This window comes from Tricharina praecox, assembly GCF_024521635.1.
Source record: "Tricharina praecox strain CBS 144465 chromosome Unknown BZA05scaffold_4, whole genome shotgun sequence".
In the NCBI taxonomy this organism is placed as follows: domain Eukaryota; kingdom Fungi; phylum Ascomycota; class Pezizomycetes; order Pezizales; family Pyronemataceae; genus Tricharina; species Tricharina praecox.
In genome coordinates, this window is record NW_026250406.1 from 1,535,272 (window position 1) to 1,549,877 (window position 14,606).

Below are 14,606 nucleotides of genomic sequence, written 5' to 3' on the forward strand. Positions count from 1 at the left end.
CCACTTCCCCTTCGCATCCTGAACCTAAGAGAGCAAGTTCATCTCACCCTCCGCTTCCACTAAAGTACCAGTACACCGAAAGCTAAACATCTCCAACGCAGATATAGACCTTCACCGGTTCAGCGACGATGAATGCTATCGATGGAGCCGAGACGCACGCCAGCGAAAACAGCGTCACTACCTGACCCGCACTTACCCCCTCAACCGGGCCAGTCGATTGCGAGCGCGGGAAGACGATCAACATCGACGAATGAAGTTCAAATCAAGTTACAAACAGCAATCAGGGCCCCTCTCTATGGACACGAATGTCTGACTGGGATTACCGCCCTCGACATCCCCTGGTGCGTCCCTCCCTCGGCTTCAGCAAGCACCCCCTCGGGGTTTTTTGCGGAGACCCCCGACCACCCACAGCGCAGTATGTACGATGGGGAGGCAGCGTAATATTGGTACGAGAAGTTTCAAAAAGAGAGGAAATTGAACAAGCGGCTCAAAGTGACGAATTCGGAATTGCGCGATACCGCGAAAGCACAGTCCGATGGGACTGAGAAGGAAGCAGAGAAGTATCTACGTCAGCGGGAAATGCTGGGAAAACTCCGGACAGCACACGTCAGGGCTGTCAACAGCGTCGGCTCGGGATTGGAGCCTATTGCGGATGAGAGTTTTGTGCGGCGATTTCGAACGTTGCACCATGAGGTTTGGCGGGCCTGTATGCTCCGAATATGCAGTGGAGACGTTTCTGACATTATCTGTAGATCCACAGCTGGTGTCGCAATGGCTTCAAGCAAAGCAGCTGTGCCGCGCCTCTAACCGAGGTTGAGCCACGGATTTTGGCACAGCACCTCTTTTGGGGGAGAGTTCACGATATCCGCCTCTTGAGGCTTTCTGAACTTATCGACTGCGTAGCATGGGCATTTATGGGGAAGTTTATATTCTCCGTCTGGATGCCAGGATGTGACGTGGATATCCTGAAATGCATCAAGGATCTCGAAGCACTTCTCGAGCAGGGTGGTACGCTACGCCCATCTCACTTCTATTTCGATATTCCTGCTAAGCGGTTCAGATTCCACCTTAGGTAACGAGAAAACAGCCATCTGGCGCTCCCAAACGGCCTCCCTTCTCTTTCAAAATCCGCGACTCAAGCAAACTCTGGAAGACGTTTCTTCACTGTCGTTAGAACTCATCGCCGTCCTCTGCTCCATTCCACAGCATGCAACCTTGCAAGAGCAGCTTCTCCCAGCCATTGGAGGCTCTCTCCGCTCAGTCCGCTTCCTCGCCGCGGAGATGAAATGTCAGCGTGGGAGCTTCCGGCTGGATGACAGTGTAGGAGTGGGCGATTTGTTCGATGAGGAGACGATGCAGGATGTACGGTCCACCGAGATGGAGGAGGGAACGCAGGCGATTGTCGCTGCAGTGCTTTCCAAGGGGTGGATTCGGATTCCGCCGAAGGAGGTCGACTTGGTGGAACAGAATATTTGTAAAACGCGAGTTGTGATCAGTATTCTTTCTTTCGTACATTCGTAAATAGCTAGAATCTATTTTAAGGTTGCAGAAGCATAAATGCGGTACCTGTTACTAACAGGGAGTTGACAAATTCGAGGAAAATGAGCGGTGGCACCGCCGGGTCGTTGTATCATGGGCAGCTTGGGTAGAGTTTGTCACTGGCCTGGAGGCCTGGCCAAGCATATCTTAGGTACGTGAAACCGTCACGACTCACCCGAAGCCTGAAGGGCACCTTCTATTTCGGTACATGTGAAAGTGCCGAGTCCACAATGATATCCTCTTCTACATCACTGCAATTATTCCTCTGCACATGACCGCCCCTTATCGACTCCACCAGAGTCTACCCCGAATGTCCGCTCAGGTATTTTCGGACACAGGTGAACCGTGTCTCGACAGCACCATAGCGCTTTCCCTTACACATTAATTCGTACGTCCAAACCTACACGAGTAACTCCATTAGATACGCGTAGCCGAGTGAAAGAATATCATCAATCTCACCTCATTACTCAATGTCATTCGAAGTTTGAAGTGTACGCGGTAATACTTCTCTCTGTCAATGTTTGTTAACATCTTGAACTCACTGCGCGGGATTCTGCTAAGGTCTGCTTCCATCGTGCACACTTGATAGACGGCTACAGCAGTTGAGCAAGTGTTCTTGCAAGATTTTTTAGGATCAAAGAAACACTACCGCTCGGGTTCTGCCATATGAAGGCAGGGGGATCGTCATCACAGGCGTGTAGCTTCAAACTGGTGACGAGATTCGGCTTCGCGTTGGCGAGGATTTCTAAATAGCAACCATACTCAGACCACCCTGATGGCTCAATTAGAGCGCCCTGAATGGCGGCTCTTGGTAGACTATTTCCGACGTGCCTGCGTTTCTAGGAGTATAGGAGTAGGGAGGCGGATACCTTCCGGACATACCACTCCATCGATTCATGGACCAGCACACTCTTGGACCCCTCGCTCAGGTAGGTATGAGGTCGCATCTCCATTGCGCCGGTAAACGGTGTACCAAAGCTGCCGCCGTAGTACCGGGGCGCACGGCGGGACATCACTATCGAGCCATCGAAGCCTCGGAGTAGTGCTCCTCGGGCTATTGCGCTTCGAGTGTTTATTGTTACATCTGGATGGAGCCGTTGAAGTACGCGAAAGGTGGTAGCGGTCTGAGGTCTTACGCATTAACTGGTTGCAAGACCTCGATCATTTGGCTGCCAAATTTGTCTTCGAGGCGCTTCATCAGATACTCAGAGGAACCGAAGCCTCCAACGAGGAGGATTGTCTATGTACGAATCCTTAGTTAGAGAATCCTGGGGTGCTATTGAAGGCGCAACAAACCTTCACGCTATCGCCTTTCTGCCAAACCTTTGACACCTGCCGCGATACCAGGGCAATAACCCGATCTACTACGTGATCGAAAATCCCCTTGACATCCTCACTGCGAGATCTCAGCTCATACTGAGGTCGGGTTCAGGGGGTGAGCTTACTATTTCATACTATGATATCCATCTTCAAAGTTCATTTCCTCGCTATCAGCTACCCCCGGAATGATGACTTCGAATTTCCCAAACGATATCTCGTTGCCGAACTGCGAATATTTTGATCGTCAATGGTGAGCCGCGTACTGTCATCCGAGTGTGGCAATATGGAACCGACCTTGAATTTGACCGTTTCCTCCCAGGAACGCATCATGCCTTCTTTCGACCGGGGCTGCAGGATTTTCAGCAATCGATAATATGTAACTAGTGGGGTACCTTGTAATTTAGAGACCTTCATAGCATCAATCATTTTGTCCCCCAGAATGCGCCGGATGTACTCTTCGAATCGCTGGTCGTGAAAGACGCTTCCGCAAAGAGAACCTGGGAGGAAAGTTAGCGAGACGCCACCCGGGAATGAAATGACCCCAGCCGGCACCAGCCACCACCTCCTCGACTCGCAGGGGATCGGTGCCAGTGATCTTGTAAGAGATCAAGTCGCTTGCGAGCGTTAGCTATTGACAAACGATGGTGATATCAAGTTATGTGCACTGTCCCACCTCCGGCATCGCAGAGGACGAAAATATCACCGAGCTGTGTACAATATCAGCAGTTATGCGGCCCACCAGAGATGCAGTGTGATCCCCGCCGAAACGTTTGCGGAGTTTGAACTCACCGAGAGATTGTTTGGCTGAATTGCCTTGAGCGAATACGTTGCACCACACTCGGGCTCACTAATAAGTTCAAAGTCCAACCCTCTTACGCCAAGCCCGGCCTATCTGGCGGCCTGAATCATCTGCTCCTTTGCCGAGTCCTTCCATATCGCTGGCACGGTCAAAATCTACTCCACTTTCGACTCCTCCTCGTTCTCCATCCAGTAGGTTCTCTTGATACACGCCAACGTTGTCTCCCTGATGTGGACAAGGAAGTCTGCGACGGCCTTCACAGGCGTAATCCCGAGCTCCTGTAGGATCTCGCTCGACCGCTGTGCTGGCTTCGCCGCCAATTGAGAGCCGGCATCCGGCCTTTGCAGCAGGAGCTTGGACCACTTCAGCGGACGAGGCGCCGGAGTCGTTGCGGCATCAGAAACTTGATAACCCCATGATCTCTTCTTGGGACTCTGTGCGTAGTCAAGTTTGGTCGGGACTTGATCCGCCGAATTGTTACCGATGCTTCCGCCGGGCCAGGTGTTTACGAGCTTTACCTCCGATTGGCTTTCGGAGTGCGCGAAGGCTACCGATGTGTATCTAAAGTGGGGATCATCGTCAGCATGTGAGTTTGAGAGATATCGACGCACGTTGTCCCAAAGTCCAGGCCTACGACAAACTTGGGAGTCTTTCGCTCCGGCTCTACCGGAGCGATCGAATCGTTGGAGGACGCGTTACTCATTAGTCAATGATGTCAGAGTTCCGCGTTAGCTTGCAATGAATTATTGAAGCAAAGTCTTCAAGGAGTACTGGTGAACAAAAGGTGACAGGCAGCTCTAAGCCCTGGTAGAGAACGAAAAGTAAGGAGTTGATCTTGGGTGTGCGGGGTTGTGTAGACGGCTCTTTTGCTAACATGAGCAAAGGTCTCCTTTCGCGCAGTTCACCCTGCATTCCTACCGTACTTACGCGAGAGGGATAACTACGTGCGCGGTTGGCGAAAGATGCGGGGTTGATGAGTACTTCGGTCTTTTTGATTGGCCAACTGTCTCTGCATGTTTCGTATCTGCATGCACTTCGTTCTGTGTACCCAGGCTGCCGAATGACGCGCGTGCAAGGCGACCTAGTTCGCGATGCGGGGCTCTACTCTGAAATGTGAGTGTCCACCTGGAGATAATTTCCCTGGATCAAAGACAATAATAACCCGTATCAAGCTTCCAAAGAGTCAATAATGAAGGGAAATTCATCTCCGGTAATGTAGCCATTCAGCTGAACTACGATGACAAAAAGGATCGGACAAAGCCCGTTTTACACCAAAAATGCCTCATTTTCACGAAACCTAAACCTATCCTCCACCCGCTCGACAAAAATCATCTCTTTCACAGAACCGTTAGAACCACAAGCTTCTTCGTCACTAACAGCTTTGACGACTTTCATCATGGATTGGGGCTGTACGATGTTGTATTTTGCAGGAGTTGAAAAGTGACATTACGTTTTGTAAGGGGCTCCCATACAAAAAGCTACTTGGCAACCATTACCTTTTCCCTATTTGGTATTGCTCAACACCAACAATTCAAAACTTCGTGCCCAGTTCTCATATCGTTGTCTGTGTAGTTATAGGGGTCTCTCAATCGTCTCTGATTCTTTTCGATGCGTTGGGGTTGTTGTATCAGTGGTTGAAAATGGCCACTTTGGGTGAAAACTGGGCTTTGTCCAACTATTTTTGTCCTAGTACTATTAATCCTCGTCACCAAACACTGTTGATGTGATACCTATGATGCACACAGGCGGAAGAGACAATAATGTTACTAGCGGCAAAGGTTCAGGTAATGAAGAGGCAGAGGGCCAATTCAGATCAGTGCAGGCAACAGCTCAGCCCAATCAAAGCCAGTCCGCAGCCCGGCGCGTGTAGTAGAGAGTGATTTGCAACGATCCGTTCACTGCTAGTCTCGTCGAGGGCGATCCGGCCAGCTCATTGTGGCGCTGCCTATATCCAAAATAAATCACACACATAGGAGGACTTCAGTCCTTCGTCTCACCTGCGTGAGCCTGTTTCCTATCGATTGTTGTAGGGTTACCCTACCAACTCTAGGATCCAGCCCGCCCAACGCCAACTGATAACCCGGGCTGCGCTGCCAGCCCATCGGCTCCAACCCGAGCTATCAGATCAGCCCACCAGCCCCAGCCCAGCCCATAGGATTTTCGGGCGGTTACCTGCACTGTCCAGAATGGCGGTCGGGAATGATCACGTAAGCAAACGCCTTCGAAGCCGACCGTGAATGGCGGCCAGGGGGCGTCCCGACCCCCGAGCGACTCAGTAGGATGGTCGAGCAATTGTACTCTACTACCAGCGAGAAAGATGATGCCTGCAGCACAGAAAAAGGAGGCAAATCATGTTCGCGAGAAGCAGATTCTGGTCTGTTTTTTTGTTTTATCATCGTAAAATTCAACCTTATCAGATCATGGCTGTACACACGCCCGTTGCACCCCACTATCTCCGACCGCTGGCCACGAGCTCGATGTGGGTTCCATATTGCTCTCCACCCTGCTCATCCGCGTATAGAGAGACAGACAGACAGAAAAAAGGGACAGGACATTCCGAAGAAGCTGCGAGCATATGGATGCCACTGTACAGCAGCACACATCCGAGTGATCGTTCATGCAGCTCGCTTACATCCTCGCAATTTCGGCGCGTCCACAAGCCAACCACAAGCCAATCGCGATTCCTATCCTTGCATCAAAACGGGAAGCCTCGGGTAGATACTGATTTATCAGGATCCCCGAGTCGCACTTTGGCGTCGCCAACCACGCATCACTACTCGCTCGCCATAAACGCCACCATGAGCCTCGACATCTCCGCCCTCCACAAAGACTTCACCTCTGCACCATGGGTGATGTCGATTCTCACCGCGGCTACCACTGAGATCGTCAGTTTTGCCTTCGTCGGCAGACCCAGATCCAGGGATGGCCATGAAGACTCCCTTACCGCGGTAACCTTCAACACAGACGACACGTTCCGCGCCTACCTTCCCGTCGCGACACCGAGCGAGACATGCACGTTTATATCCGTGGGGGATGGACTGAATGGGCACGAAGGCATTCTACACGGAGGCGCGGTGTCAGCGATCCTTGACATCGGATTAGGCGCGCCGGTAAACACGATCGCTTTCACAGCGTTTCTAAATGTTACATTCAAGAAGCCGCTGCCAACGCCGAGGGTCGTGGTGTGTCGCGCGAGGATTACGAAGAGCGAAGTGCGGAAGAAGTGGGTCGCTGGTACGCTCGAGGATGGCGAAGGGACCGTATATGCGACGGGGGAGTGCCTGTATGTTGAAGCGAAGCCGGCGAAGCTGTAAGATGAGCCAGGGAGCGAGGGCTGGAGGTTATCCAAAGGGACACATTAGGACGCTGAGGTGAGCGCAGCGGCAATGGAAACTATGTAGATTAGATGGGTTTTGGTATGATGTCGAGAGAGAGAGAAAACATCAATTTATACGCATAAATCAGCACTTACCAGACTTCCGCAAACGTGTCGAGTAGACCTTCGTTTTTTCTATAATCATTGACTGCATGCGACTCATCGAGAATATAGTAATGTAAACACTCTGTTTCCACGACATTGTGGGCTTCGACTCTCGTAAAGCGGCTTCGTGCGGCTTCTCCTACCCACCGATCTCGCCTTTCCCAAAGAGTGACGTAGGGCAAACCAAGAAACCGAGGGAAGGAACAGAAACTAGAGTATACTAGGGACATCGTCATCTCCGGACATCACATATTCTGACAGTAATTTAGCAGAGAGCGTTCTGGATCACTATTCGACATAAGGAAAAACAAAAACTTCGATGGGTGCGCACAGGCGTTTCTACTGCTGCCTGAACTGCACAGGGCGCCACATAGCCATTGAATACGCACGGTGCCATGTGACCACAGTTGTCCATTCTTGACTGCAGTTGTCCATGCCTGACCGCAGCCTCCAAGTATGATCTCAGTTAGCCACGCCGGTGCTGGACACTGCGTAATACTCTGACTAAATAGACACGATGCCTAGATTGATAGCAGTGCATGAGTGATCGCAGCCGACCCCGCATGGTAATACGTTAGCGTCAAAGAAGCCATTGTGCGGCTAATTCAAGAAGTAGCAGTCACAGCCCACAAGGACTTGTGATGAGCGCTTGCCATCTTCAATGCGCTAGCGGGTTGCAGCTTGGTTTCTTCCTCTCTTTCTCGTCCTCTCCCTCCTTCACCCGTACATATAACTCCAACATCATCCTCCAACCACATCACTTTGATGAATCACCTCCAAAATCATCCTTTCACTCCATCATTATAATGCATCAAGCTTCAGAAAAACATTCCGCAACATCTGTCACCCACAACCACCGATCCTAACACCACCACCACCATAGAAACAACATGGCAGACGCAGAGCCCGCTCGTAACATGACTCCAGTCCCGGAAATTTTCGATGTCCCGACAGCGGCGATAACGGACGAGCCAGGTAAGTGCAGTCTTCCAGCTGCGGCGGTGCATGGGCGAGTGCTAATGTATGCCGTGGCGACCGAAGAGCCGAATAAGGAAGCGACATCTGTCGCTGAACACAATGACACAATGGAACAGGGAGGCGCCATGGACACGTCCATGGACGATGTCGATGGCGATGACACCCCCGGCAAGGAGACGCAGCCGACATCTCGGAAGACGAGGACGCAGACGAACCCCAGGTCGCCCCCCTGAGGGAAAACTACACGCACGAGAAATTGTGCGTGTTGCGTTTCCTCAGGGAAGATCTGGGGAACGCCTGGCGCTCAGTCGCGAGGATGTATAACCAGTACTGGTATCTGCAAGGACGCACTGTCCTCGTGGTATAAGAAAGCGGTACCTAGCCACTGCGTTTGCGGTCATGATCGCAAACCCGGTGAGTAGCTCATGATTCCGGATTGGTCGTCGTTTTCCTCTGCTGGTGGCTGATCGAACATAGGAAACCGAAGAGGTCAAAGACCACAGTGGGTGGTCTCCGTCTCCCACCTGCGCCCCGGCGCCCTCGCGGCCTTCTCCGCCGCTTTTCAGGTCAATATGACCACCTCAAGCCCCGTACACACCGAGACGGAATCCCGCTAAACCCCGACGAGTGTAGAACCCAGAACGCAGTTCTCAAGCACTTTGGCAACGTCACGCACCAGCACCACAAGGCCATCGAATTCCGGGTTGCAATAGTTCGCAGGTTCCGGGAGGAGCCCAACCTCATTACAATGCCACTACACAGCGAGGAAAACAAGAAGGCTTTCACTAATCGAGTGACTGCGTGGAGGTTGTGGGCCCCAAGGTCACGCCCCTGCGCGATCTAATGCACGGCACAATAGTGAGTCTGGCCTTTCGCGGCAAAGAATGTCGTCTCGCAGGCAACTACGTGGTGTACTTACTTGTGACGGTGATACGCTCGCGTCTCGCACGTCCGAATACGTAAGGCATCGACTACTCCGCTGCCATGAAAGCAGCCATCAGCACAACTACGCAAACATCAACCGGCGGCAATTTCGATCAGGGTGCATACACTGGCTTTTTCTTCATCGCGTTCAACCCGCCTGGATGTTGCTCTGTAACTTCTCGTGACTAACTCGGTGAGTAGCTCATGATTCCGCGCTACTCGCCTTTTTCATCTGCTCATAACTGACTGAACCTAGAAAACAAGGAAGGAAAGGAGGATAGTTGACGGTCTGATAAGGCCTAGGTAGATGGAAAACGTTGCTGGGTGTCAAGGTACTAAAAGTCGATTGTCTTTCGCATTATTATTTTCTTTCATGCTTATGCGAGTGCGAGTAGTTTAGCGATGCTGCGAATCTACTATTGAGTTACTTTGAAGGTCCAAAAAAAGATTTGGTCTCGCGTTGCTACCGTCAATTGATCACTTTCCTGCTACCCAAGTATGTCTACATCGGACAGTGTGTCGACGCGGAGTGGCGATGCCGACGGTCAAGGCCCTACATGGCACCGAATTTGGCATATTCCCGAAAAGCGCGGGTGCTCGAGACGGAGGGCGTCGACCTGGATTTCTCGGTCAGGGTGAGGAGCCGCAACGTCGATTACGAGGTTACCCGTCATTGCGCACAAGATGGCAACATCCTTGAAGGCCGGGTGGTAGCATGCCAACGTACATAGATTGTCTCCATCATCATCGACGCCATTGGCGCGGATTCGACGCCTTCAGTATCCGGCCCGGTCGATTCGTCTAGTTCCTAGCTAGGATGCCCATTGTTCACATCACCCATGTGGACGCTAGGGAACGAGCCCCATCCTCCGCCACCACATGGATTCACCAAGCGTAGCAACTTCTTAGGAGAACCTACGCTGAGTGGCGAAACCTGGATTCTTTCCAGCGGCGTCACAACCTGAAAGGTCAAGGCTCTAGACCCGCCTCCCATCGCCGCGGCCAAATATTCTCCGTACACGTCTGTAGCAGCCTGTGTAGGGGGTCTAATGTCGCGATGATGCTCTGTTGGTGCGAGAGGTGCCACGGAAGTCGAGGTATTCGTGGACTCCCGGAGTGCGTCGATAATCATCAAAGCTAACTCGGTCAGGACTCGGAACGGGAACAGCGGGTTACTGCTGTGGGCGAATGGTTCGTTCGGAGAATTGAATGCGATACCTGAGGGCCTAGTACACAGGGCTGTAAACCGTCCGTCCAGACGACCGTCCACTAGTGGACGGTAGTCCCGTCCCCTCCCGTTCCTTCCCGTCTCAGGCAGGCTTTCCAGAGGACTGATCCATTCCGTCTGAAGGATGAAATGCCAAGATACCCGCCAGGTACCTATAGGTACCTGATGGCACTAGCGTGCTACGCTGACTACTAGTTGGCCAAGTACCTAGTATATAGCGCGGTGACTACCAACAGAATTTTCAGCGTCGAGCAGAATTTTCAACGTCGTCAAACAATCGACCTCAGGGGATAGAAAGTGCTAGAAGTAGGAATGGGGATGGTGTGAAAGTTCTATCGTGAGAGACACTGCGGAATGGAGCCGCACAGCCGCACAGCCACACATCAGTACACCTGCGCCACTGTGTGGCGCCACGCCGCTTGCATTGCCCTAGTGTTCCATTCAATTCCGGGCCCTGTAGGGTATCCGTCCTCATTTCTCCACCCCGGAAGAGTGTAGTCCTTGGCCTCCTCACTCCGACTAATTTCGTCCTGGGCCGGGCAACCTCAAATACGGACGGGATGGATGGTTGACAGCCCTGCATGTACATATGTTGTAAGCCACAGGGCAGAATTGTCCGTCTTTAAATCGAGTTGAGCATCTATAGATGGACTGGCCCCAGTATAGGTGAATCGGATCCAACACCTGGACGGACCAGGCGTGAATTGTATCGCGGTTGCTAGGCTGGACCAGGAGCCGGATAAGCCAGTCCAGTAGTAAAGTATCTCTCCCTAGGCCAGGCTACCGATACCATTCTGCCCAGTGGGCTGGCCCCCTGTGGTAGATAGGCATGCCGAACCCGAAAACCAGCTAGTAGTATTACGCACTCGAGATCACTGCTGGCTATACATTTACAGTATCACTTTGGCACAACGTTTGGCATTACCAATCCCCTTCAACCATCAACTGAATTCAACTATCACCAACAAAACAAACATTGCATTCAGCGTAAACGCAGCAGGACAAACTTTTCTTCTGACATCCGAATCCTCCTCTATCCCAGAACCGGTCCTGCGACTCTACTATCGCTTCTCCTCTGTGCAGCGTAATTGCACAGCCGTCGCTAGAAGTAATGTTTGGTGGTGAAAGGTGAATCGATGATCTAAAACTGTGGTCGGTGTAGGGGAACGTGTCGATGCCGCTATGTGTAAAAGTGTAAATTTTTTTTGCCGTAGTACTGTATTTGCGGGGCCGCTGGATGATTAAAGTTACTGTCAGCGTTGTAAATCCATATTTGAAAGGAGACACTGACCGGAAACGAGCTACGATCTAGGGAACAGCTTGCAGGTCCTCTCGCAGCGCATACACGACGCCGACGACGAGGAGACTGCCCATTTGGCCTACCATCCCCAGTCAGTCCGTGGAATTGTCAAGTAGGATCAGTGCCTCACCAACTTTAGAGTCAACTTCTCATGCCAGTCTGCCAAGACCACATCCTCATCTCATACAATTGCATCTGCTGATCCCACGTGTCGCGGTAGAGCCTACGCTGGTCGCGGGTACCAAGGACATACCTGGCTAGTAATAACTGATGCCTCACCCGAGACAGCCGAAGCTCCAGACCCGCTTCATCTTGCTGCGACCGAACCATCGCACTGGAGGTCTGGAGAAGCCTGCGCAGGGTTGCTAGTGGGACCAGATCGCAGAGCTCTCGGTTCGTCCGTGAGGTGAGACGGAAGTTGAAGAACTCGTCGATTCCATCGAGGGCTCCGATAATCATCAGTGCGACTTCGGTGGGAACTGGAAGAGCGGGGTGTTCCTGAGGGCTCATGACGGCGATGTAGGGATGTTGGTCAGATGTGTGTTGGATTGGCTGGCAAGATCAAGGTAGTGTCGGGTGGTGATGGACGTAGTAGGTTGGGATGTCGGCAATTGAATGCTGTAGTAAACTATTGGATTTCAGGCAAGATCAAGATTGAGCGCTGGTCTGTGAACTAACTACAACATAACGCTAGCGCAAATACAATTGAATGGAACGGGTGCCCAAAGCGATCTCCAGAAAGCAGACCAATACCCGCAATGAAAGAAATTATGAGAGAGTGCAAAAAGTAATAACCGTGACAACAGTCACAGCCCTACTTTGGAGCCTGCAAATCGACTCTTTTACAGCCACTTTCCCAAAGTCCCTACCCGAGTACATACAATGCTTGGGGGAGCGCTATCCACATTCCGCAAAAGGAAATCATATTGGGTCCCAAGGGGCTGCAACATCCCAACTCTCAACGTGCAATCAACACGAGCGGCTGACCACGACCTGTCAGATTACGGCGTTCAAAGCACATGAAGGAAGTGGGAACTCTCCTCATGTCCGCTGTAAGGTGATGGTGAAGTTTCAAAGGAGCACTCAGCACTGGTTTGAAGGAGTCCAGGACTCGGTCACGCGAACTGTATGAGGAGGAGGAGATATGTCTCGCTGTCGGGTCTACTGTCTGGTCCCGGCCACGGGTATCTCGACCAACGGCAGAAATATTGTGTTTCACTAGAAGGGCCGTGACCCGCAGTAGAAGAAGAAGCAAGGAGAAAAACAGTTATATATCCCTACCAATCCTCCTACCTATCTCATGAAATTCGGCACCATCATCCTGGATGTAACATGTATACTCAGATGAGGATTGGAGTCTCTTGTTTCAGCTTCTGCTCTCTCCACTGACGAAAACTCGCTGTCAACCGAGCGGATTTCCTTTATTTGACTTTCTTTATCTCAAATGTCGAGCGTCACGTTCATCATCAATCTCACAAGATTGGATTTATCGTCTCACACATGAAGGGGCTATTAGTGCGACATTCCGCAATCCCGCTGCTCGGATATATTAATTTATGCATAAATTACCAATGATGAAATGAAGAAATCAGTAGGATACGCTACATCTTGCAGAAAGGCTTTTGATACACATCCTCGATGATTTGGCTTTTCTTTCTTCAAGTGAAAACGTGATGGGACGGGCACGTACCGCGCCACATGATGTGGCTCAGTATAGGATAGCGCTCATTCGACAGGGGAGTCACCGGGTCGCTCAACCCCCGTCCCGGCAACCATTCATCTTCTCTCCTCTTCACTTCACAACACTACAATAGAAAAGAAATTCCGAAAGGTACGATCCACCCCATCCGCATTTAGCCTCACATGTCACCGGTCTCGGCCGAGCGGCCTTGAATCAACTCTCTACAACATATTTGTTCGGGGGCAATCCAAAATCGATGACTGACAGCCACCAACAGGTGGTACGAGGGAAGCGATCAAGGCTTGTCGCTGTTTATCCGGAATCATTAGTGATTTATCGCTCAAGTTGAGGAGCGGTTAGCTGCTCAGTTTAATGCGTCCCATTGATATCCTGTATGTCCCGAGATGGTTTACTAACTTCCCACCAGGTCTACCCTTCTCTACAGCCCGTAGTCACAGCCGTCATCGATGATAAAACTGGAGCTGAGTCTACCGAGACGTCAGATGAAGCCAGCGCTGGCCGCAAGCCGTGGAGATACGTGAAGAACCCTCTTGCGTAAGGCGAAGTGCTTTGGCTTGTGAATTGTGGTAATCATCCTCGTTGCATCTTCATACCTGCGTCAATTACTAACGCTTTTAAAAGGTCTACCCTCCTTCAATGTCAATAGTTGTAGCCAACCAGGGTACCTTTCAGGCAGGGCCGCCAAGCTGTCACAGTATGATGGCGCTTCTTCAGTGCAGCCAATCTAGGATCGGTGAAGAAACTTATCACGAGAGGAGACCTGTCATCGCTAGCAAAGTGCTGTACGTAGGAACTGTATCTTCGGGTATCTGTGTTTGTGCAACTTACTAAGAACCGGAAGGTCTACCCCGCTTCGTTGCCTTGGCCGCAGATACCTCCGTAGTAGTAGTATGACTGGAGGAGCGGCTTCCCAACATCGGTGATTCCGCTCGTTAGCCTGCATGTCTCCGAGGTAGGTGACGAATAGATGCATCGCATAGTGGGCGAGGAGCTCTGGCTGGTGAAGTGTGGTAAGTATTGTATTTGGGACGGCCATATCGGAAAAAGGTACTAACGTTGCAGAAAGGTCTACCCTCCTCCACGGCCCGTCGCTGTAGCCACATGCCGTGACATCATGGGAGCTCAGAGCCTGCCGAGGATTTCATCCTCCCTCGGGTCTGCTTAACCTGAACCTGTCAGGGTTGGTGAAAGCCCACGAGGATCCAGGTGAGAAGTCATGGCCGGCGACGCGTGGTACGTACCCTATGCGTTGGTAGCCTTTTTTGTAGAAATGTAACCTGTCGACAAGGTCTACTCTCCTTCACGGTACATCCATAGCAGCAAACGTCTGCAAGA

General features: G+C 51.5%; 5 protein-coding genes across 5 annotated transcripts; 3 read left to right on the forward strand and 2 right to left on the reverse strand.

Annotated features, from left to right (window-relative positions):
- The first annotated feature begins 412 nt into the window (after positions 1-412).
- BZA05DRAFT_204567 (uncharacterized protein) lies at positions 413-1,564 on the forward strand. Its single transcript, XM_051479538.1, has 3 exons — positions 413-693; positions 753-1,008; positions 1,061-1,564. Exons 1-3 carry the CDS (start codon positions 580-582, stop codon positions 1,519-1,521), a joined length of 831 nt encoding a protein of 276 aa, XP_051342716.1. The 5' UTR covers positions 413-579; the 3' UTR covers positions 1,522-1,564.
- A 448-nt stretch (positions 1,565-2,012) lies between these two features.
- BZA05DRAFT_416244 (uncharacterized protein) lies at positions 2,013-4,361 on the reverse strand (the record flags this gene model as incomplete). Its single annotated transcript, XM_051485381.1, has 13 exons — positions 2,013-2,050; positions 2,082-2,132; positions 2,189-2,370; positions 2,422-2,601; positions 2,676-2,779; positions 2,836-2,955; positions 2,985-2,993; positions 3,154-3,207; positions 3,268-3,356; positions 3,400-3,487; positions 3,649-3,706; positions 3,818-4,219; positions 4,270-4,361. 13 exons carry the CDS (start codon positions 4,359-4,361, stop codon positions 2,013-2,015), a joined length of 1,467 nt encoding a protein of 488 aa, XP_051342717.1.
- Positions 4,362-6,294: 1,933 nt separating this feature from the next.
- Positions 6,295-7,126, forward strand: BZA05DRAFT_389070 (HotDog domain-containing protein). The gene has a single exon (XM_051482724.1). The coding sequence runs from the start codon at positions 6,457-6,459 to the stop codon at positions 6,970-6,972; it is 516 nt and encodes a 171-aa protein (XP_051342718.1). The 5' UTR covers positions 6,295-6,456; the 3' UTR covers positions 6,973-7,126.
- Positions 7,127-8,029: 903 nt separating this feature from the next.
- Positions 8,030-8,961, forward strand: BZA05DRAFT_442271 (uncharacterized protein; the record flags this gene model as incomplete). The annotated part of the gene is made up of 5 exons (XM_051486738.1): positions 8,030-8,114; positions 8,181-8,337; positions 8,397-8,478; positions 8,595-8,683; positions 8,751-8,961. The coding sequence occupies 5 exons, from the start codon at positions 8,030-8,032 to the stop codon at positions 8,959-8,961; spliced, it is 624 nt and encodes a 207-aa protein (XP_051342719.1).
- Positions 8,962-11,577: 2,616 nt separating this feature from the next.
- BZA05DRAFT_442273 (uncharacterized protein) lies at positions 11,578-12,079 on the reverse strand (the record flags this gene model as incomplete). The annotated part of the gene is made up of 2 exons (XM_051486739.1): positions 11,578-11,648; positions 11,716-12,079. 2 exons carry the CDS (start codon positions 12,077-12,079, stop codon positions 11,578-11,580), a joined length of 435 nt encoding a protein of 144 aa, XP_051342720.1.
- Positions 12,080-14,606: the final 2,527 nt, after the last annotated feature.